This window comes from Leptonychotes weddellii, chromosome X (genome assembly GCF_054177405.1).
Source record: "Leptonychotes weddellii isolate Sample4059 chromosome X, ASM5417740v2, whole genome shotgun sequence".
NCBI classification, from domain to species: Eukaryota; Metazoa; Chordata; class Mammalia; order Carnivora; family Phocidae; genus Leptonychotes; species Leptonychotes weddellii.
Genome location: NC_138385.1, coordinates 31,260,683 through 31,283,228, shown reverse-complemented (window position 1 = coordinate 31,283,228; position 22,546 = coordinate 31,260,683). Strand labels below are relative to the sequence as shown.

The 22,546-nt window shown below is 42.3% G+C and overlaps 1 protein-coding gene across 1 annotated transcript in view; it reads right to left on the bottom strand.

Annotated features, from left to right (window-relative positions):
* TRPC5 (transient receptor potential cation channel subfamily C member 5) overlaps positions 1–22,546 on the bottom strand; it is a 128,883-nt gene that overhangs the window by 92,511 nt on the left and 13,826 nt on the right. The window contains exon 2 of the mRNA XM_081808387.1: positions 1,265–1,786. Within this exon, the coding sequence (XP_081664513.1) occupies positions 1,265–1,786 (522 nt within the window). The remainder of the gene's footprint in view (positions 1–1,264; positions 1,787–22,546) is intronic.

Genomic DNA, 22,546 nt, shown 5'->3' with positions numbered 1-22,546 from the left:
CGTCGTTGCAAATGGCAAGATCTCATTCCTTTTGATGGCTGCATAATATTCCATTGTATATATATACCACATCTTCTTTATCCATTCATCTGTCGATGGACATCTTGGCTCTTTCCACAGTTTGGCTATTGTGGACATTGCTGTTGATAGACTTATTTCAATAGACTAGAGGTATTGAGCCATTGTATTGGGTATATACTTATTTTATCAAGGACCCTATTCCTCCAGTCCATATTTAAAACTTGTTTTTCATCTGCCTATATAACCCTTAGCTCGCAAGCCAGTCAGCCAACCAACCAAACAACAAAAACATAAAAAAAGAAAAAATAACCTCTAGTTCCTTTAGTTATTTGGGAGTTATTTGTATTGACAGATACAACTATCCATCAGTCTTACATGTCACATCTCTTCAGGGTAATAAAGAATCTTTGGAGGTGATCTCCATTATACCTCTGAAGGATGGAACTGCATTTTAGCAAGGTAAGGAAAACCACTGAATTCTCTACCCCTTGTCACAATTTCATTTTAAAAACCTTAGTAAAATGCTGAAAGCATCTCAAGAGGGATTTTTGAGTTTAACATAAGTATTCATGTAAAGTGGACTAGGGAGCCACAGTTATGAAACATGACCTTAGTGTTTTAGATTCCTTTAATCAAAGATGCTAGTAACAAATTCATTGTGTAAGACTGAAGAATCACAGACCTGTACCCCTGAAACAAATAATACATTATGTTAATAAAAAATAAATTAAAAAACAATAATAATTCATTTCCAAAAGCATCCACACCGTGAGCCCTCCATGATTACTGACCACCATGGCCCCAGTATGTAGGGTGGGGTCATTTGTTATGTGTTCTCATAGAAGTTCTTCAGATCACTTACGTTGCTTGTAATTACATATTCACTAATGTGATCATTTACGTAACGTCCACAGCTAGGTTGTAAGCTTCATGAAGGCAGCGTCAATGCCTGTTTTTTGTATTCCAAACACCTAGAACAGTGCTGAATAAGCATGTTTTGAAAGAATGAGTACTTTCCCATCAACAAATCAGATGGTCAGTATTTTTCCCTACTTCTCTGTCTATAAAGAAAATATGTGGAGGCTGTATGTACCTTGGAAAATGAGCCTCACTTTTTTTGAGGCCTGTTGAACCATTCAATTGTGAGAGGACTAAATGGTAGAAAAAATGTCGACTCTCATTCTGCTGCACTGGACTGTGGATGGCTTAAGCTTTCCTGAAAGCAGAGAAAAGCTCAGCTTACCTCTTTCTGGTGGTATTTGATTGCCACCTTCAGCTTGGCCAGGTCATGGTACTTCTGAGGGTCAAGCTCTTCACTGTGGTCATCTCGATGGTTGAGGATGATTTCCAATTCCCGGGAGCTCCGAGCTTGGTCCAACAGGTCTTTGGCAAAGAGCTTGCATTGCTGGGAGAGCTCCTCATACTCGGCCTTGAACTCATTCTCCACCTTGCTGAGCTCCTTGAGCTCCCAGCCCAGACGGAAGGCAGTTAGGATGGGGTCCTCGCTTGACAAGGCAATGAGCGAGGGGCTTGCTAGAGCTTTATAGATGTTCAGCCGGGAGCGGGAGTGGCGCAGGCTGTCCACCTCTGAACTGGACACACACTCCACGCAGTTGCAGCGGATCTGGTGGGGCCGTGGGATAGTGACTCGTTTTTGGACAAGCAATTTGATGATCTCGTAGTTGTTGGTGTGGGCGGCCAGCATGATGGGAGTGATGTCTGGTGTGAACTCAGAGAACTGGGTATCCATCATGAGGGTGGGGACCTAGGTATAATAAAATAAAATCATAAAGGGCATGATTAAGGCTGGGAGAGAGAGGGAGCATAGGGCCCATCCAATGTTAGTGATTTGGGAATTGGAGTCACTGTTCTCTTGTCAATTCCCCTTATTACCATAGCTATTTGTGGAATACTGGCCATATGCCAGGCACACAGCACTTTACGTGTATTTACTCATTTAATCCCCATGACCTTGTGAGGTAAATATTCTCCCCAAATGAAGAAGCTGAGGCACACAGAAGTTAAAGAACATACCCAAAGTTACATAGTTTTTAGTAACTGAGCCAAGATTCAAACCCAGGCAGTAGGAAGCTAGAGCTTGGTTCTGAAAATTATGCAACCACAGTATGCCCAATTCTGTCTGAGGCATGATGGGGGTTCTAGAGAAGTAAGGGGCATTTTCCCTAACCTTCTGGAGCTTAGTTGGGTAGATCAGACCTACATAAAATTGGTAAGTAGGAGTACATAGTAGCACGTGTTCAGTTCCAAATGAGTAGAGACTGCAGGAATATTTGTTTGAAAGGCTAAAGACAACCAGTAATTTTAAAGACCATACCACTAAATCAAGCCCCAGATGCTGAAGAAAAGACAATCTTAAGTGGTTCCATTGACTTTGTATGTATATAGGACATTAGGGGACCAAAGACCAAGGCCAGATAGTGTTCCTCCAACTTCTTGCAGGTCCCAGCAAGGTAGAGAGAATCTATTATTGTCAGAAAGAAGTGCTCTGTAAATGAAGACCTCTTGGCTTGGATGAAGTGTTAACAATAGCAAAAGGAACCTTTGATAACATCATTCTGTCTATGATGTAATGCTTGGTGTAACTAGCAGCTATTGGAGGAAGGTCTGGGGTTCTTTGGGCATTCAGGAGCATTTTTAGGTGAGTTTGCAGAACCTGATCAATGAATAAAAAAATCTTTTGACTTTAAAATGTGTGTTTTGGGACCCAGTGTATTCTCAGTGTAATAGGGAAATGGAGGCAGCTCTATACCCAGAGAAGAGTCTCAGTGTGGTAGGATCTAGAGCTAAGGAATAAGGAGGACTGGAATAGTCAGAGGAGGCTTCATGGAGGGGTGGAGCTGAGTACTGAAAACATGGATAGGATTCCAGGAAATTGTGAAATGATCTTAATACACTTCGAAGAAAACACTTCCAAATACTCATTTGAATTGGGGAGAACAAAACATGGATAATTGAGATTCTCACGGAATAGACAAATATGTTTTACTTAATAGTTTCTCTTTACTCTTAAAAAACGTTTTTTAGAACATTGCAGTTCCTGATGAACAGACAAAAGGATGTGTTACAGTTTTTCATCATCTTTGCCTCCTTCTCACCTTGGATGAAGGATTCACAAACAGGAAAGAGATCAGAAAACAGGAAGTGGGAGAGGGTTGGAGGAGAAGGAGGGGGAGGAGTTTGCAAGAAATCTGTTTCTTTCATGGAGTGGTAGCTTCAGCCTCTGAATAGTTGAGAACTGGATGCACATTGGTCATCAATTACTTGGATGGAGCGGCGAGACGGCATTGTTAAACATTTAGAGGAAGCAGCTACAAGCAAGACAGCAGGAAGTGAGCAACTGGCTCATAAAGTAAATTGGACACAGGAAAGAATAATCTCAGAAATTAACATAAGCCTCCAGGCTAAGGAAGAAGTAGGTCTGAGTGGGCCCAGTAATATACATAAACACAACAACCAACATAAAGCCTTGAGTTGGGGGAGATGGTAAGTGAGCAATATGTCACAGTCTGCTCAGAAGAAAGGAGCTCAGATCTGGAAATCTGCCTCTTCCCAGTGGACAGAAGCATTTCTCAATCTCTGCTATGACCCAGAGGCAGGAGGTGGCGGGTGGAGGGAGGATAGCCTGTAGCACATGATTCCCTGGGTTAGATTGGGGGAATGCATCCTCCCTACCATGGTGCTCTTCCTGTTCTCTCTCTCCCCCCACTTCCTAGCTCTTTCTACTTTTCTTACTCTTCTTTCTCTTTCTTCTTTCTGTCCCTCTATGCCAGTGCTGACAAGCCTGTCCAAGACAGACAATGGTACATGTGACTATTGCTTAGCCCCACTTGTGTCATTGAAAGGGTGCTGTCTATGCTTAGAAAGTGAAATGTTTTCGGGCGCCTGGGTGGCTCAGTCGGTTAAGCGGCTGCCTTCGGCTCAGGTCATGATCCCGGGGTCCTGGGATCAAGCCCCACGTCGGGCTCCCTGCTCAGCGGGAAGTCTGCTTCTCCTCTCCCTCTGCCTGCCTCTCTGCCTACTTGTACTATCTCTCTGTCAAATATATAAATAAAATCTTTAAAAAAAAAAAAAAAAAAGAAAGTGAAATGTTTTCTGGAGCCATCTGATTCCATTGTCTTTAATGTGGTGCTCAACAAGGAGCCTCTGATTCTCTATTTGACTTTCTGAGTATGTGACACAAGAGAGGAAATCTTTTTAAAAGAAAACTGGTGTACAATGACCAACCATGTCTTCCCACTCTCCAGTCAACCTTACTATTCACAGGTTGCCACACTCATCTCACTCATTGCTCTCTGGGTATATAGTCTTGTGGGATCCCCCGTGTGTGGGGGGATCTCCCCATTTCTCTGCCAGTGAAGGGCCATTGTGAGGCCTGGCTTCTTCAATAGCTCCTCCTCTTAACTTGATCCTACCCCTTACTGACCACCCAGATGTTGTGGGCACTAGGTTATATCCAAGATCTTACTTTTCTAATGCTGCCCCCTTATATTTTTCTTTAATTACTTCACATATGCATTTCTTGCTTCATCAGTAAGGTTGTGAGTCTAAGACAGAGCTGTCTTAGACTGCTTTTGTTTTCCCTCTAGCATCTAGTACAACGCTAGACACACAACAGGCACTGGGCAAAAAGAAAAAAAAAAGTTTTCTATTCTCAAATTAAGAAATTGAGTCATTTACAAACCTGGCTGGCTCCCATAATCTGAGCCAATGAGAGATAATTTCCTTGGGTCTTTCCTTCTCATGTCCATCTGAGAAGGTAGTAGACATTCCAAGACTAAGGAGGGTTAGCAAATGGGCTTTATAGGGAATATCCTGAGGTCCCCCAACCTAGGACAGTCCCTGCCTGCCATTTTTGCAATTTTGGTGTTTTAAAGTGGAGACTCTGACACAAAGACCACAGACTTATACTCCTCTTCCCTTCTCTGCTGCTTCTTTTTTCATCCTGCTGCCTTTCCCTTTCTAGGGAAGGGACCATGAGCTATCATCAGGACAGCCATGGTAAAGATAGATTCTATAATGAGGGTGAGAGATTTCTGATAATACTCAGGACTTTGTGATATGGTCTATAACAGTAGGTAACAGAAATGAAGGTTCCATGCGGGTACATATGCATAATCTGGATGAGTGGATGATAGGAACTAGTGAACTGTAGAGCACATGCTCTCTCAAAGGGGGTATTTGCTGCTGCACTCCTTGTTGTTATAAAATTGTTGTTATAAGCATGCACAAGGGCCCAATGTTGTGCTTAAGAGAAGTCAGAAATAATGGATTTTGTTGTAGAATTTCTTATTTTGTTGTCAAATAGCGTCCTCTTTTTAACTTGAAGTATAATGGGCAGACAATAACCTATTAGTTTCTGGTGTACATCGTAGGGATTTGATATTTTGAAACATGATAAAAATTATCCCCATGATAAATAGAGTTACCATCTGTCACCATTGAAAGTTATTACGATATTATGGACTGTATTCCCTGTACTGTTCATTACATTCCCATGCTTTGTTTTCTAACCGAAAGTTTGTACCTCTTAATCCCTTTCAGGGTAGAATTTCTTAAAGTTTTAAATGTTGGCTAAAAAAGCTAAAGATAGTGTGCGGTCCCAACAAGATACATATATGAGGCAATTTAGGCTTGAGTGAACCAGTTTATGACCTTTGAGCTAGCATATAACTTATGAGATGAAGGAGGGGTAGGAGAGGAAGCTGAACATTTAGGCAGAGGCAAGATGATGAAAAGCCTCATATGTTATGTTAAGGAATTTAATGTTACCTGTTGGCCATGGGGAGCTACTGAAGAGTTGTTTTTTTGTTTTTTTTTTAGGGAGGGGGAGAGGGGGCAAATGGAGAGAGAGAGAGAGAGAATCTTAAGCAGGCTCCATGCCCAGCTAGGAGCCTGACACGGGGCTCGATCTCACAACCCTGAGATCATGACCTGAGCTGAAACCAAGAGTTGGATGCTTAACCGACTGAGACACCCAGGGGCCCCTAACTGAAGAGTTTTAATCAAGGAGAGTGGCATAGTTGAACAAGTGTTTTACAAAGATCAGTTTGGCCCAAGACTGGGGCAGTTAAATGTGCTGGTAAATGTTTAATAAGAAGCTCTCCATAAAAAAAAAAAATCTTGATTTGTAGTGTTTGCCAATTTCTGTGGTGTATTCCCATTGTGGCCAATTTCAAGCTACCAATATGACATCATAGAACCCAGAGTTGGGAAGCGATGTGTACAACCAGCTCTCACTGCCCATTGTAAGCCAGCTCCAGCCTATCACTGGACTGAGTTTCAGAAAGATGAGACTAGTTAAAAGATCTCATTAGGTGAAGAGATGGTGGGGTCTTAAACTAGACACTAGAGATAGGACAGAGCAGATTTAAGACATTCACTGGATGTGTCAGGTAGTACTGGAGGGAGCAGAAATCAAGGATGTTGCATGCTTGGTTGAATAGTGGTGTCATTAATTGAGATAGTTGATACAGGAGGAAGAGCAGGTTTGGCATTAAAACAAATTCAATTTTGGACATGTTGAATTTAAAGTACCTACTGGAACAATAGCAGGAAATTGTATAACTCTGGTCTGAATCTTGAACGAAAGGTCAAGGCTGAAAATACAGGTGTGAGAGTCTTCAGCCTATAAGAGTAGTTGAAACCAAGGGAGTAAACAGGATCAGCCTCAGCCTGCCCCAGCTCCCCTGCAGCTCTGCCTGCTGATCTACCCCAAAGACTGGGCCCAGCCCATTTCCAGAGCAATTGAAGCTTGAGGTAGGATGTTCAAGTAGCCAGTCTCAGCCTCTTCCATTCCAAATTCCAATTACAGGGGCCCTGCATTAGGGTGCTTTTTTTTCTGTTAGTTTCTGAATCCCAGCTTCTTCCCCACTTGTGCCCTCATTTGTCAAACAAGATTTCTCCCTGGATCTTTTTTTTTTTAATTTATTTTTTTTAAATTTTATTTATTTTAAATTTAAATTCCCTACCATTTAAATTTATTTTTTAAAATTTATTTTTATTTTTTTAAGATTATTTATTTGAGAGAGAGCGAGCACAAGAGGAGGGAGGGTCAGAGGGAGAAGTAGACTCCCTGCTGAGCAGCGAGCCTGATGTGGTACTTGATCCTGGGACTCCAGGATCATGACCTGAGCTGCAGGCAGTTGGTTAACCAACTGAGCCACCCAGGGGCCCTCTCCCTGGATCTTAATCTGAGTGTCATGTAACTGGTTTAATAGTCCAGGTCTTGTATATTTTCTGGATTATCTGGGCTTTCACTGTCTTTGAGCTATTTTACAAGGCTGTAAATGTCATGCAAATATTTCTTGTTTGGTGAAATCCAATTGATCATTGCCTTAAACATCTGTTTGTAAATTTCTTTGCATCTATTTGTAAATTTTTTTTCAGCATTCCTGATGGCCTATATCAGGGGTCAGTAAATTTCCCATAAAAGGCCAGATGGTAAATAGGTTAGGCTTTGTGAGCCCTACAACTCTGCCATTGTGGCAGGAAAACAGCCATGGGCAATATGGAAATGAATGGGTGTGGCTGTGCACCATAACATTTCATTTAGGAAAACGGGTGACAGGCAGAATTGGGCTTGTAGGCCATAGCTTACAGACCCCTGGCCTCCTGGATCCCTCAGTAATTAATAAATTAAATAAATTCTTTGACACGTGTTTACTTTAAATGTGTATAAGAATCATGGTTTACCTTTCTTTTTTTAAATTATCCTTTAACAGCCATTTTGTGTTGAGATTGAGGTCAGGTGGAAAATTCCATTTTATTCTTTTCTTATCAAGTTTTGTCTTCTCTTTGGACTCCAAAATTATACTGAATGATCTTGCGCTTCCCATTAAAAATTATGATTTTTAAAAGGAAAAGGGGGGAGGGGAAGGAAATCAACACACCAAGAAATTAGATTTCGTTCCCATTATCTACAACTCTATTTCTATAGAAACCTGCTGCATAAACTGACTTGATTGAGCTTTAAAATTTGCAATAATGTGGCTAATTTAGGGCAAGGCTGCTAAAGAAGTTACCTTGCCCGCCTCTCCCTGGGGCTTTGCATTCAGACACTAATGAGTTTGCACCTGGATCTGCCCTAGGTCTCCCCGTTGAAAAGCTAGCATTATATTCTAGGATCCTTTCGGATTAATGAGCACAGAACAGAGTCGCTAGGCTCAGGAATCATCACATAAAATGCAGTACAGTGAACAGAATGAGCTAAAGTCAGCCTCTTTATATTTTCACCTAAATTCCATTGCCACAGGATACAGAGGAATAGATAATACTCCACCTCCCCCACTCTCAGGACTGGCTGGAGCTTTTACAAAGTGATTGTATTCAAGGGGCCCAAAAGCTACATTCATTTTCACCTCATCACTGGACATAATCTGCTAATTGGAATTTTTCTGAACCTTATTGTTACCAGCCTTAGGCAGGCGCCCTTGCTGGAGTTTATCACAAGCTTCTGAAATTAAACCCCCCATTTGTAATTAATGGGCAGACCCTTATCAGGAGCCACCTCATTCATACCCACAATGTCATCTGGTCATAGGCCAAACCTCTCCAACTGGCACTTCCTCATGAAGCTGGCCTGATAGCATCATGTTGGAAACAAATCTCCCATCTTGTGCCTGGATTTAGTGAAACTGTAATACTTCTTTTGCTACCTGCTGGATCCCCTCCTCCCCCACCCCTAACATGCCAGATAGAATCAATGTTCAATCAAGCCAAAGGACTGCTGGAAAAGAAATTTCATTTCTCTGGTATTACTCAAAAAATGAAGAACACCAGCATCTAATCATGTCACATTACCAGCTGCCCACTCTGCCTTACCTGTAAGGTCAGTTAGCTAGTAGGGGAGATAATGCATGAGCTACTTTGGCATCAGATGGGAAATAATCTGTTTCCCAGAGTCTGATAAAAACAGAACCATCAGAATTAAGATTTGCTAGATCATCTCTGCTGATTTCAAGGCCAAAGTCTATATAATCCAGGTTGGAAGACAAAAATGGACAAAACTTATTTGGGGACAATGTTACAGAACCCACGTGGTATTTAAAAAAAAGTCAATATTGATATGTAAAAATCAATAATGTATATAACAATGGCCAGCATTAGCCTGATTAACATAGAATAAAAATAATACTAATGGCTACTGGTTATCAAACCCTTTCCATATACCAGGTGATGTGGGACACAAAGGCAAAAGAAAAATTACATTTCCTTACTACTTATAGCCCATTGACAAGGCCTTGAAACAGGCAGAGTGACCTTCCTCTGGGAGCTCAGCTGCCTGGATGTTGACACTTTGCTAAGAGCAAAAGGCCATCTTGGCTTAACATTGTCCCAACCCCCCAGGATCCCGTGTGTCTACTTTAAACATATAGACATTCCTTTGGAAACTTCCTTTATCTCTGCTCTCCAAGATGTATTTTGGCATCCTCCCCCAAGCATATGGCCCACTGATGTACATCTGAAGGGTCTCATTACTGAGGTTTTATTAAACAGTAATAAATGACATTTTCCTAACCATAGCTAGCCCTCTCAGGGTCCTGGAAACCTTCTTTCCAAAATACCTTGGAGGGTTGTGCTGTCCCTAACCGCCTCCCAACTTGAAAGTATGTAGTCAGTCACCCGGCACAACCTCAGTGCAGCTCTTTTTGCCCACGGGTCCTGTCCCTGTGCTTTAAGAAAACCAACTGTTTGCACTGAAGACATCTCAAGAATTCTTTCTTGACTATTTGCTCTGAATCCCAACATTCCACATCACCAGGCACCATGCTGGAGCATCTCATTTAGTCCTCACCATGGTTCTATGCTGTAGGCATAGTAATTATTCCCATTTACACCTGAGGAAACTCGGTCTTAGAGAAGGTAAGTGCCTTGTCCAAGGTCATATAGCTAGGGAATAGAGTCACCAGCACTTGAATCCAGGCAGTTTGGCTCCGAAGTCTACACTGTTAACCACTATACTACTTCACTTCCAACCACCAAAAGATCAACTATTTGGTTTCATTACATCAATAAACAAATCTATAACAATTCTAACATTGAATATTCAGATATATCATAAGTATATATTACAGGTTTTATTGGGTATTAATTGACCTCATCAACTAATGTTCTACTTTAAACCCAGATAAACATTATATAGCATTGCTCAAGGTTTGGAAGCCTATAAAACCATTCTTGATTTCTCATCAGATGGGGGCTCTTAATTTTTCAAAAAGACAAGAGCTAAGTCTATGTGAAAATACATATAGCTAACTCCATAGGTGGTAAGAGTTTATAATTTTAGGTTTCTAGGTGGAGGAAACCTAGAAAGGCATTCTTCTCAAATCTAGGTGGTGACAAAGTGTAAATGAATCATTCCATACACTTTCCTTTGCAAAATACGAATATAATGAATGATGGGGGTCACTGACTCCAAAAGTAAGGCGCACCTTTGGATAGATATTAAATGTGAAGGAGGAGGCAAAAGAAGCCAAGATAGGAAGGGCATATGCTGTGGGTGGCTTTTGGGGCGCTAGTCCTCTGTGAAGGCATTCTGTGCACAGTTAAGATATGACACTTCCCAGGACAATAGTGAAGATGATGCAGCGAGTCAAAGTAAGTAAATCAGAAGATGTAGGTTATTATGGAGATGGGAAAAATGTCAGAAGTGAAGGGTTGGTCATTGTGTGTCTAAGACCACACAGAGGAATGGAACCCCAATCTGCCAATGTGAGTGTAGTTAGCTTGGCAGATAGCCCTATGGTGGAGCTGATACAAATATCTCTTTAGGATATTGGTTCATTTTTTATGGTCACCAGGTAATTTTTTTTTTTTTTAAGATTTTATTTATTATTTGACAGAATGAGAGAGAGAGAGCACATGAGAGGGGGGAGGGTCAGAGGGAGAAGCAGACTCCCCGCCGAGCAGGGAGCCCGATGCGGGACTCGATCCCGGGACTCCGGGATCATGACCTGAGCCGAAGGCAGTCGCTCAACCGACTGAGCCACCCAGGCGCCCCACCAGGTAATTTTTAATTAGATTAAATTTAATTAGATTAATTAGATTAATTTAATCTACTTTCTTGTAGATTGCTTTACTGGGAAGAGGATGCTGCCAAACTGATTTAGAGTTTTCCATGTCATTGTTTATCACATCACCAGGGTGAGTTTGGGTAGCATGGTAATGGTTTCTGGACAGGGCTGAGAACCCAGATGCAGAAACCTTAGTGACTAAACCAAGGCAGAGGACCATGTGAGGGGAACCAGATTGACATCAACTATATCATAGGATTTGATACAAATTGCCATTGATTATTTTCCAATTTTTCCAGTGGGTCCTGATCTTTTGAAAAAAAATTTAGGGGCACCTGGGTGGCTCAGTGGGTTAAGCGTCTGCCTTTGGCTCAAGTCATGATCCTGGGGTCCTCAGATCGAGCCCCGCATCGCGCTGCCAGCTCAGCGGCGAGCCTGTTTCTCCCTCTGCTGTTCCTCCTGCTTGTGCTCTCTCACTCTCTCTGTCAAATAAATAAAATCTTAAAAAAAATTTTTTTAATTTTTAATTTTTTTAGAAGCAGGGAGGGACAGAGGGAGAGAGAGAATCTTAAGCAGGCTACATGCCCAGCATAGATTCCAGCGTGGGGCTCAATCTCATGACCCTGAGGTCATGACCGGAGCTGGAATCAAGAGTCAGACACTTGACTGACTGAGCCACCCAGACGGCCCCAGTGGGTACTGATCTTGATAGAAGCACATTTGCCAGCAAAACAAAATGAGAATGAACCAAAAGAAAGTCTTTCGTGGGGGGGGGAGAAAAAAAGGAGCCAACAATCTCGATTTCGTTTTAGGTAGTTCATAGCCATACACTTGAAAAGTATGTTCATTGCCATACAATTGAAAATTGGTAGGTACGACCAGGAGTGCCAATTTAGGCCTATAAGAGCTTGGGTGATAAAAGTTAAGCTCAGTTCGTTCTCAGAGTGTGTAACAAAGTTATAAAAGGGTAATTCTCACTATTACTCTCAAAAACAGTGTGGAATAAGGCTGGATAAAGAAAAGGGCCTCATGTCGGTTTGTGGTAGGTAAGAGACCTTTTAAAAAGGTATAAAGAAAACCAGGTCAGAAATCTAGAAGCCAAATTCATGTTAAATATTATCAAAAGTATTCCCTCTGCTAATACTGATTTTCATCTCATGCTCCATACACATGCCAAATGGTGTTTTGTTTTAAAGTTGCTCAGTTCATATGCAGGCATCGGACTGAAGGATTATATAATTGAAGGACAAGGCTTGAGAGAGGAGATTGTGTCACATTTGTGAAGCAATGATTTTTTATTTTTATTTTTTTTAAAGATTTTGTTTATTTATTAGAGAGAGAACATGCAAGAGAGCACAAGCAGGGGGAGGAGCAGAGGGAGAGGGAGAAACAGGTTCCCCGCGGAGCAGGGAGCCCGACGCGGGGCTCGATCCCAGGACCCTGGGATCATGACCCGAGCTGAAGGCAGACACTTAATGACTGAGCCACCCAGGCGCCCCTGTGAAGCAATTATTGACCCCACATTCCTGCTTCCCTTAGTTATCCACACCTGAGACAATCCAGGCGGCTGGCCCTAGCCTCCGGAGGTAGAATACCACTGCTCAACAGCTACTTTAAATGTGGGCATAGGTCCTGAGCAGGGGGGGGAGATAATTTCTCTTTACATGACTATCCTCAATCTTTTTAGCAGAGGCAACATTATAAGGTCATTAATTCTCTTCTGTCTAGTGGTAAAACATCTGCAGGGTTGAATTTTGCATATCGGGCCCTGAGGATTGCTGTTACATGGAGGCATTTGGTATATAATTAGACAAAGTGCAGTGAAGGGTAGGGGACAATTATGTAGTATAGTTTAGAGTTTCCCCAAACTCAGAGTTAGAAGAAAAATGGGTTTATAATCTCAATTATCCAGTTTGGTTTTCTAAAATGAACATAGAAGTTTTTCAGCTTCTTCCCTGAAGACAACATGTCAGAAAATGTACCTAAACTGCAGCATGGAGAAATTCAGAAGACCTAAAACATAAGATCTAGCCCAATGACTGTCTCAGGCTCGTGGGCCTTACACGCAAGATTTCTGTCTCTGAGGCACAGGAAGTGTTGGGGGAGAGCATGAATTCCTTCCATGCTATCAATTTCAAAGAGGCATGGCCCTAATATTTCAGGCCTCTCCAAATAGTTCCTTATGATTTCAGAAGCTGTAAACATAGCTAAATCCAACACCTTTTGAGAATGTCTTTACCCTTTTATACTGTATCACCTTTTGGGGTAATGTGGTCAGCTGTTTTATTATATACTGTGGAAATCATAATCTGTCATTCATCCTAAAGCTTTGGCAGGTTCAAAGGCTCTATTCCTTCCCATATCCTATTAATTGGTGAACTAGATCCAGTTTTCCTTCTCTATAGCCTCCATCATCTTAGAGATTTCTTTTCTTCACAATTCAGATTGAAAAATTGGTTTTTGAAACTCTGTCCCTAATATGGAAAGGAACAATTTCCTTGCAGGTAATTTGAAAAGAGTAAACTGGGGTTAGTATGAACATTGCACTGAATTCTTCAGGAAGGTTAGAGACCTCTGTCCTTGGAGACTTTTTTTTGTTTTTTTTTAAGTAGGCTCTACACGCAGCATGGAGCCCAATGTGGGCCTAACTCACGATCCCGGGATCAAGATCCTGAGATCAAGATCCTGAGATCAAGACCTGAGCTGATATAAAGAGTCGGATGTTCAACCGACTGAACCACCCAGGTGCCCTTGTCCTTGGAGACCTTTAAGAGCAGAATAGATGCTTCCCTGTCTGAGGTTGTTTTAGAATTCATACTCCCCCAGGGCAGAATTTCTCAAAATTCAGGGCCAGACAATTCTTTGTTGTCGGGGGGACGTCCTGTGCATTATAGGATGTTTAGCAGTATCCCTGGTCTCTACCCACTAGACACCACAATTGGCTCTCTCTTCCCCCAGATTTCACAACCAAAAATATCTCTGGACATTGCCAAGTGTGTCCCCTGGGAAGCAAAATCACCCCAGTTGGGAACTGCTGCTCTAAGGCATGAGGCCTCTTTGGCAATGGGCTGACTGGAGCAGGGAGAGGCAGAACTAGCTAGAATTAATAAGGCCAGTTTTAGGCTCATCTATCCCAATCCACCTGAGGATTGCAATACACTCCCATCAGTACAGTGGCTCACTAGGCCAATAATTCTCAACGGTTGGAAGGACAAGGAGTGGGAATGCCACTCCTTTCCCCTGGAGAGTTTATTGGAATTTTATTTTCAGTAGAATATTAGGTTTAAAAAACTCTAGAAGTGTGTTGTGCATTATGATGACCACTAGCCATATTTGGCTATTTAAATTAACTAAAATTAAGTAATATTTTACTTTTATTTTTTAAGTAATATTTTAAAAATTTAGTTCCTCAGTCACAGTATCTACATTTCAACTACTCAGTAGCCATATGATGGCTACCTTATTTGACAGCATAGATAAAAAACATTTCTATCATGGTAGAAAGTTCTGTTGGATAGCACTGCTCTGAAAGGTTGATAATCACTGGATAAGAGAGACCTGCTGAAACAATCTAGAAATGCTTTAGCAATGGGTAATAGCAAACATTTACCATAGTCTTCTTTTTTTAAAGATTTACTTATTTTAATTTTAGAGAGGGAGGAGGGGCAGAGGGAGAAGGAGAGAGTCACAAGCAGACTCTGTGCTGAGCGCAGAGCCCAACACAGGGCTTGACCCTGAGATCAGGAACTGAGCTGAAACCAAGAGCAGGACGCTCAACCGACTGTGCTACTCAGGTGCCCCCATTTACTAAATTCTTAAAAATGTGCTAGAAACTTTGCTAAGCACTTGATATGTATTATCTCATTTCTGATGTCAGAACTGCCATTATAGATAAGAAAAGTATTTTACATATTTTTATAGATAAGAAAACTGAGGCTCAGAAAGGTAAAGTGACTTGTCTAAGGTTACACAGATCCTTCTCAAATGGAGGAGCCAGGACTTAAATCCAAGCAGTTTGGACCCAGAGCTTGGGTTGTTAACAGGAGTGTGATATGGACTCAAGGTGGTAGAATGATGGGTGTCTGGCATCAGAAGCAGCCCAGACATGCTAGTTGTGGATAAGAGAGCTTCCTTTTTTAAGAAAAGATTTTATTTATTTATTTGTGAGAGAGAGAAGAGAGAGAGAGTGAGCATGAGCAGACGAGGGGCAGAGGGAGAGAGAGAAGCAGACTCTCCACTGAGCAGGGAGTCTGATGCAGGGCTTGATCCCAGGGTCCTGGGATCATGACCTGAACCGAAGGCAGACGCTTAACTGACTGAGCCACCCAGGTGACCCTAAGAAAGCTTTCTTAATATATGGGCAGAACAGTGTATCTGGAGACTGTGGTTGTACACAGAGGTCTAGGAGGCAGGTGGTTGGTATTGTAATGGTCTGGAAATATGAATGGGGGTACTGGGCAGGATATAAGATAGGGACTCAGTTACTGGAATTACTCTAGGATATCTCAGCCATGGCACTCTTGACATTTTGGTCCAGATGATTTTTTAATTGTTGTGGAGGGGCTGTCCTGTTCCTTGTAGGATATTTAGCAGCATTCCTGGCCTCTACCCCTTTGATATCAGTAGCAGCTCCTCCCCAAGTGTGACAGCCAAAAACATTTTGAGACATTGCCAAATATGCCCCCTGTGGCACAAAATTGCCTGCAGTTTAGAAAAGCAGAGTGTAAAAGCAGACCCTTGGTTATGTGACAATAAGGCAAGGGCTTATGTATGGCTACCAGAATACAAGACTCAGAGGGGACCAGCAGCGTGGCAGACTGGATGCTGAGCTGCTGAGCTGTTGGCCTCCAGATCTAAGAGTCCCCATGAATAGGAACAGGACAAGTCCTAGAGCCTGGACTAGAAGAGTCACCCCATGGGAGTGAATTATCTTTATCTGGAGGTGGTGGTACCAAAGGGCTACAATGGCGGGGAACTAGGCAGCTCATCATGGAGCTCACCTTCCCATGGCACGATACTATTATTCTATTATCCTTAATAGCACTGAAAAGGAGTCAGGGCCCATGCATCTCATGGCACCAGCAATCAGGGCCCTTGGTTATCATCCAAATGGAAACTCCATGAGTTATGGATGTTCCACGCAAACATGAGACAAACCTACAGTGATTGCCATTCATGGCAGGAAACATGTCTTATGGCTGGTGTTGCTGGAGGCACCCTGGGGAATTTTGTAGTTAGGTTCTTTCTTCTTGAACTGCTGACCTGGGATTTCTGAGTGGCTTCTCTCAGAAACACCCATGCAATAAGGAGTCCCTCACTCTGTAGCAGGAGTTGGCTGAGGTTGGGAAGCTTTTGAGAAAAGAAGCTTGAGCCTGGATAATGCCAAGAAGCTTAGGTCCACCTAGAACAGGAATCTTGGCAAAACTCATTTCAAGTATATTTATATATATATATATTTTTTTTTTTTAATTTTTAATTTTTTTTTTTTTTTTTTTTTTTTTTTTGTGGCTCCTGGGTGGCTTAGTCAGTTAAACCTCTGCCTTTGGCTCAGGTCATAGTCCTGGGATCCTTGGATCAAGCCCTGTGTCAGGCTCCTTGTTCAGCAGGGAGCCTGCTTCTCCCTCTCCCTCTGCCCCTCCTTCGCTTGTGCTTTCTCTCAAATAAATAAATAAAATCTTTAAAAGAAGAGAATTTTTTAAATTTTTAAAATTTATTTTTCTTTATTTTTTTTAAAGATTTTATTGATTTATTTGACAGAGAGAGACCCAGCAAGAGAGGGAACACAAGCAGGGGGAGTGGGGGAGGGAGAAGCAGGCTTCCAGAAGAGCAGGGAGCCCGATGCAGGGCTCGATCCCAGGACCCTGGGACCATGACCTGAGCCGAAGGCAGACGCTTAACGACTGAGCCACCCAGGTGCCCCGAGAATTTTTTTTATTTTTCAAGATTTTATTTATTTACTTGAGAGAGACAGAGTGAGAGAGAGCACGAGCAGGGGGAAGGAGCAGAGGCAGAGGGAGAAGCAGACTCCTGGCTGAGCAGGGAGCCCGATGTAGGACTTGATCCCAGGACCCCAGGATCACGACCCGAGCCGAAGGTAGATGCTTAACCAACTGAGCCACCCAAGTGCCCCAATAAAAAAAAAATTGTTTTTTTTAAAGATTTTATTTATTTATTTGACAGAGACATAGCGAGAGAGGGACACAAGCAGGGGGGAGTGGGAGAGGGACAAGCAGGCTTCCCGCTGAGCAGAGAGCCCAATGTGGGGCTCGATCCCAGGACCCTAGGATCATGACCTGAGCTGAAGGCAGACGCCTAACGACTGAGCCACCCAGGCGCCCCTAAAAAAAAAATTCTTAAGAATATTTTCTTCTTCTTTAGCAGAAACACAGGATTCAAAATCTCTGATGGTGGGGCGCCTGGGTGGCTCTGTGGCTTAAGTGGCTACCTTCGGCTCAGGTCATGATCCCAGGGTTCTGAGATGGAGCCCTGCATCAGCTTTGGGAGTTGGCATTGGGCTCCCTGCTCCCTGGGGAGTCTGCTTCTCCCTCTCCCTCTGCCCCCACCCCTTGCTCATGTGCACTCTCTCTCTCAAATAAATAAATAAAATCTTTCAAAAAAAAAAGGCTGATGGCTATGGCAACATACATCATGAGAAACAGTTGATTTTTCAGTATACAATGACCAGAATAAAATTACAGGGTCATAATAATAAATGGGTCATATTTAAAAAAGTATGTAACTTTTGGTTGATAGGAAAAGCAGCTTAGGTCATTGTATGATTGAACTTAATGCCCATTGTGTTGACACCATCATTTGCGAGCAAGTTCTTTCCAAACACAGTCTTTGACAAGCAAAGCTCTACTAATATCCATATAATGTACTGCATTTACTCATATGTTTTCCCTCTATTGAATTTTGAGAGGAAAAACTCAAGACAAATGTCGCCTCCCCACCATAATTTCTTCCTCTCTCTGACATTACTTTTAATTTTATTGCTTTGGACTGGCAGCTGCATGGTCAATAGTGCCTTCTCAAGCAGAATGTCTTTTATTCGTGTCAGAACAGACCAAGTGTTAAGGAAAGGGGCAGGAGCTTGGCTACCTCTGGTTGAAGATGGAAGAAGGGAGAGCTACTCTGGGCTTCTAACCCCAGGGCTACTCTCTCTCCTGTCTCATGCCTGTCTTTCTCCCATGCACTCCCAGGCTACAGGAGCAGGTTGCTGTCTTCCCAGAGAAAGGTAAGCTAGGTGCTAATCACTGCTGAATTAGGAAGATATCAGCTGCCTTGTCCTTACTTCCCTGAAGTCAAACATGCCCCAAATCTGAAGCATGGAAAGGCAAAGACATTTCAAATGTAAGGATGACCTTTCAGTCACTTGGAAAACATTCCCCTCTCTCTGAAGGACACATGTAACCAGACACAACTTAAGACTTCACTGATGTCTTTCACTCTGGGGCACCTTTTCAGAAATGCAGGCCAGGGCTAATGGAAGGAGTCTAGAAGGAACTAGGGTTCCACATTAAATTCACTACTGCTTAATTTTCTCCTTCATATTCAGTTAATAGGGGGACAAGAATCCCAAAGAGGGATGAAATGTTGCAAGAGGTAGTGATTGAGGCTCCCGGATGTCTGATTATTCCACCCCCAATTTCTCATGGGAGAGGAAACAGCACCCAGCTCGCAGAGAGCTCCATAGATACTGGGGATTGTCTGTTGTCAGAAGAGAGCTGCAAAGGCCATCAGGTATGCAAGGAGGAGGCTTAGCTCCCAGCAAACTCTTCTTCATCTGTGCTCTCATAATACCATTCATTTATACACTTGAGACTCCCTCGAGGACCCAGACATATGTTGGAAGAGTTCGGGGCAATTGACACTTGCACGGAATTGCCTTGGGATTTCTTTCCCACCCTGCCAAAGTTCTGCTCCATCAAATTATCACTGAGGTGCCTTACACTTTCTGAGGCTAGAGGTTAATACATGTCGGATTGATTGCAGTGACACAGAAATGGCCTAGATTGCTACTATGTTTCATTTAATCCTGATGATTCTATGATTAAGCAGGCCACAGCCAAAGAGATATCCACCAGAATTCCAGAAGTTTTTTATGCAACTAAGGAATCCCTGAACACTACATCAAGAACTAATGATGTACTATATGTTGGCTAACTGAACATAATAATAATAATAATATTTATTTATTTATTTTTAGAAAGAGCATGAGTGGGAAGGGCAGAGGGAGAGGGAGAGAGAATCTCTGCTGAGTGCAGAGCCAGATGTGGGGATTAATCTCATGACCCTGAGATCACGACCTGAGCCGAAACCAGGAGTTGGATGCTTAACCAACTGTGCCACCCAGGCGCCCCTCAGAACTCTAGAAGTTTTATTCTAGAAATGTATCAATGACATCACACCCTGTAGAATTATTAGTGAACTCTCCTATGGTTTTTATATATATAGGGGCTTTGTATTCTTGCCTTTCTTTCTACTCTACCAATTATGTGTCAAGCACAGTACCTTTTCAATGTGGGTTTATAAAGTAGTTTTAGAATAATTTCAAAACTTTGTTCATTTCCTCACAGCATCCCTGGGGTATTATTTAGTATTATCCCTTTGCTTTTCAATGGTAAGAGGTTAAACTATAAAGAGATTGAGTAATTTGCCTAAGGCCACATAAAGAGTTGAGGGATGGAGTCAATATGAGAACTCTACTCAAGATTTTGTTCATCATATCATGCACCACAGCTGGTATACACACTGCAAAATCGCAGGGTTGGAAGAGCTGTTGGAGATGACATAGTCCAACCTCATAATAGATGTTTAATCCCTTTTGTAATGCTCCTGCTAGTCTGCATCTGCTCAAATATGTCCTGTGGTGATATGTCATTTTGTATCTCTTCACAACTGATATTATGGTTTTGAAATTGGGTGGCTACATTTCCTTCCTCCCCATCAAACACTACTCAGCACCCATGGGCTGCTCTTTCTAGTATGGAACTTTTCATTAACAATGTTTTCTTGAGTAGTGACATGTTATGCAACAGACAGTGAGGATGTACTCCTTCCTATTTCTTGACTTCATCTTCATGGTAGGGACAGCTATGGCTGTGGTTGTTTCAGTAGCCAACACGTAGTTCTTTGTCTATGCCCAGGAGCTACACATCCTCAAGGTGACTGGCCAGGAGACAGTTGCCCAGATCAAGGATCATGGAACCTCACTGGAGGGCATCACTCCAGAAGATCAAGTGGTGCTTCTGGCAGGCACACCTCTGGAGGTTGAGGCTACCCTTGGTCAGTGTAAGGTGGAGGCCCTGGCCATGTCCTCCACAGCTAGCTGACCACCTGCTTGGAGGTGAAGTCCATGGCCTGTACTGGGAAACTGAGAAGTCAGACTCCCAGAGTAACCAAAAAGGGAAAAAGGAAGAGTAAAGAGAGGAGGAGGAGATGATGATGGGCTGCATCCACAATGGATGTAATACTGTTGCTTCATCAATGTTCATCATTGGCAAGAAGTTCACCAATATTAACTCTTAAGTGCTTTGTGATACTGATTTTTGTGAATAAAGCCATTTGGTCTAGCCCCCTTGCTCAAAAAAAAAAAAAAAAAAAAAAGAGAGAACAAGAACATGCTTATCTTATAGTTAGTTCATTCCCTATAGGTACAAGGTAGCTTCTTGCTCATCTGATCAATTTATGGATGCTGGGTTCAAGGGTCTTTTAGGAAATATTTGAGCCTGGTTCCAAGGAAAGAGCTCCGGACTGAGAGTGCCAGCTCAGTGTTCTTATCAGGCCATACTGTTCTGTCTGGTTACTGGGTTGTGTTCTCTAATCCTGAAGATCAAGGGGGATGGAATTGACACTATCAGTCAAATCATTTGGTTGAAATTATGAAATTATGAATTCAGGATTCCTCCTAGGTAGTTTGAATGAAAAAGTAGTGGGAATGACCAAAGAATGATTTCCAGGTAAAGACAGCCTAGCTCCTTTGAGTCACTTCCCCCAAAGATGTATAGCACTTTCTCTCAAGTCAGTTCTAGGATCCAGAGAACAGTTTCCATTCTGATCAGACAAGCTATTACCCAGAAAAGCTTAGCACTGACAGCAGAATATAGGAGCCCACCTTGTCCTGCTTCTGGCTTACAAATGGGATCATCCAGGGGCGCTTGCGTGGCTCAGTCAGTTAAGTGGCTGCCTTTGGCTCAGGTCATGATCCCAGGGTCCTGAGATCGAGCCCTGCATCGGGCTCCCTGCTCAGCAGAGAGCCTGTTTCTCCCTTTCCCTCTGCCTGCCGCTCTGCCTACTTGTGCTCTCTATCTCTCTGTCAAATAAATAAATTTTAAAAAATCTTTAAAAAACAACAACAAAGAAAAAAACAAATGGGATCATCCAATTTAGAAATCATGTCAGTCTCTGATTAAAATGATGGAGACTCTAACACTGGAAGAAAGAAATCAAGCTCTCAATGGGGAAGGCAGAACCACTGTGTACCCCCTTAGTAGTCCAAGGGAAGGTTGTTTGGTTAGCAGAAGCTATGAATTATGACCACATCTATATCACGAATGAATGTTTCAGATGCAATATTAGGGGCTCTTAGGTTTGGTTTTTGACACAAAAATGTTTTAATTTTAGAGAATATATTTTATTGCTCTCCTGCACTAACTGCACCAACCTGAAGTCAAAGATATTGTCACTTAGACATTTGTGTGGCCTTATTTCCTTGGGTCTCCAGATCCCTGACATATAACAAGAGAGACTTGCTTCATGGAGTTGATATAAGTTTTTTGGGGCACCATGGAGATCAGAAACCTTGCCTTGGATTTTGTTCATAGCAAATATCAGCTCCTTGAAATAAGAAATATTTGATTGAAAGAAGGTCTGTATATCTTTAGAATGTCTTTCCTCTTCACCAAGAGCTGAAGTAGAGAAAATTGTTTAGCCTATAAGATGAAGGATTTAGGTTAGAGGCAAGGAAGACAGACTCCAGAATGTGTGGCTATGGTATGTCATAGAATTTACTCTGGGTGGATTTCAAGACAGAGTAACTTAATGTAGTGGAAGCAACACTCAGTTGAAAGTCAGAAGTTATGCATCTTGGCTCTGTTATATGAGTCAGTCCGTTGAGCCTGAAGAAATCACTTCCTCTCTGTGAGTCTCACTGTTCCCATCTATAAGATGGGGAGGAGGTGGACTAGACAGTCTTTCTAGGTCTGACATTCTATTTATTTCACTCATTCAAATAACTACTTATGTGTGATGATAGGAGTGGACTTGAGGGCATTATGCCAAGTGAAATAAGTCAGACATAGAAAGACAAATACTGTATAACCCCACTTATATGTGGAATCTTAAAAAACAAACAGCCAAACTCATCAACACAAGGAACATATTGGTGGTTGCTAGAGGCAGTGGGTGGGAGCTGGGGGAAATGGATGACGTTGTTCAAAAGATACAAACTACCGGATGGAAAATAAATCAGTGCTAGGGATCTAATGTAG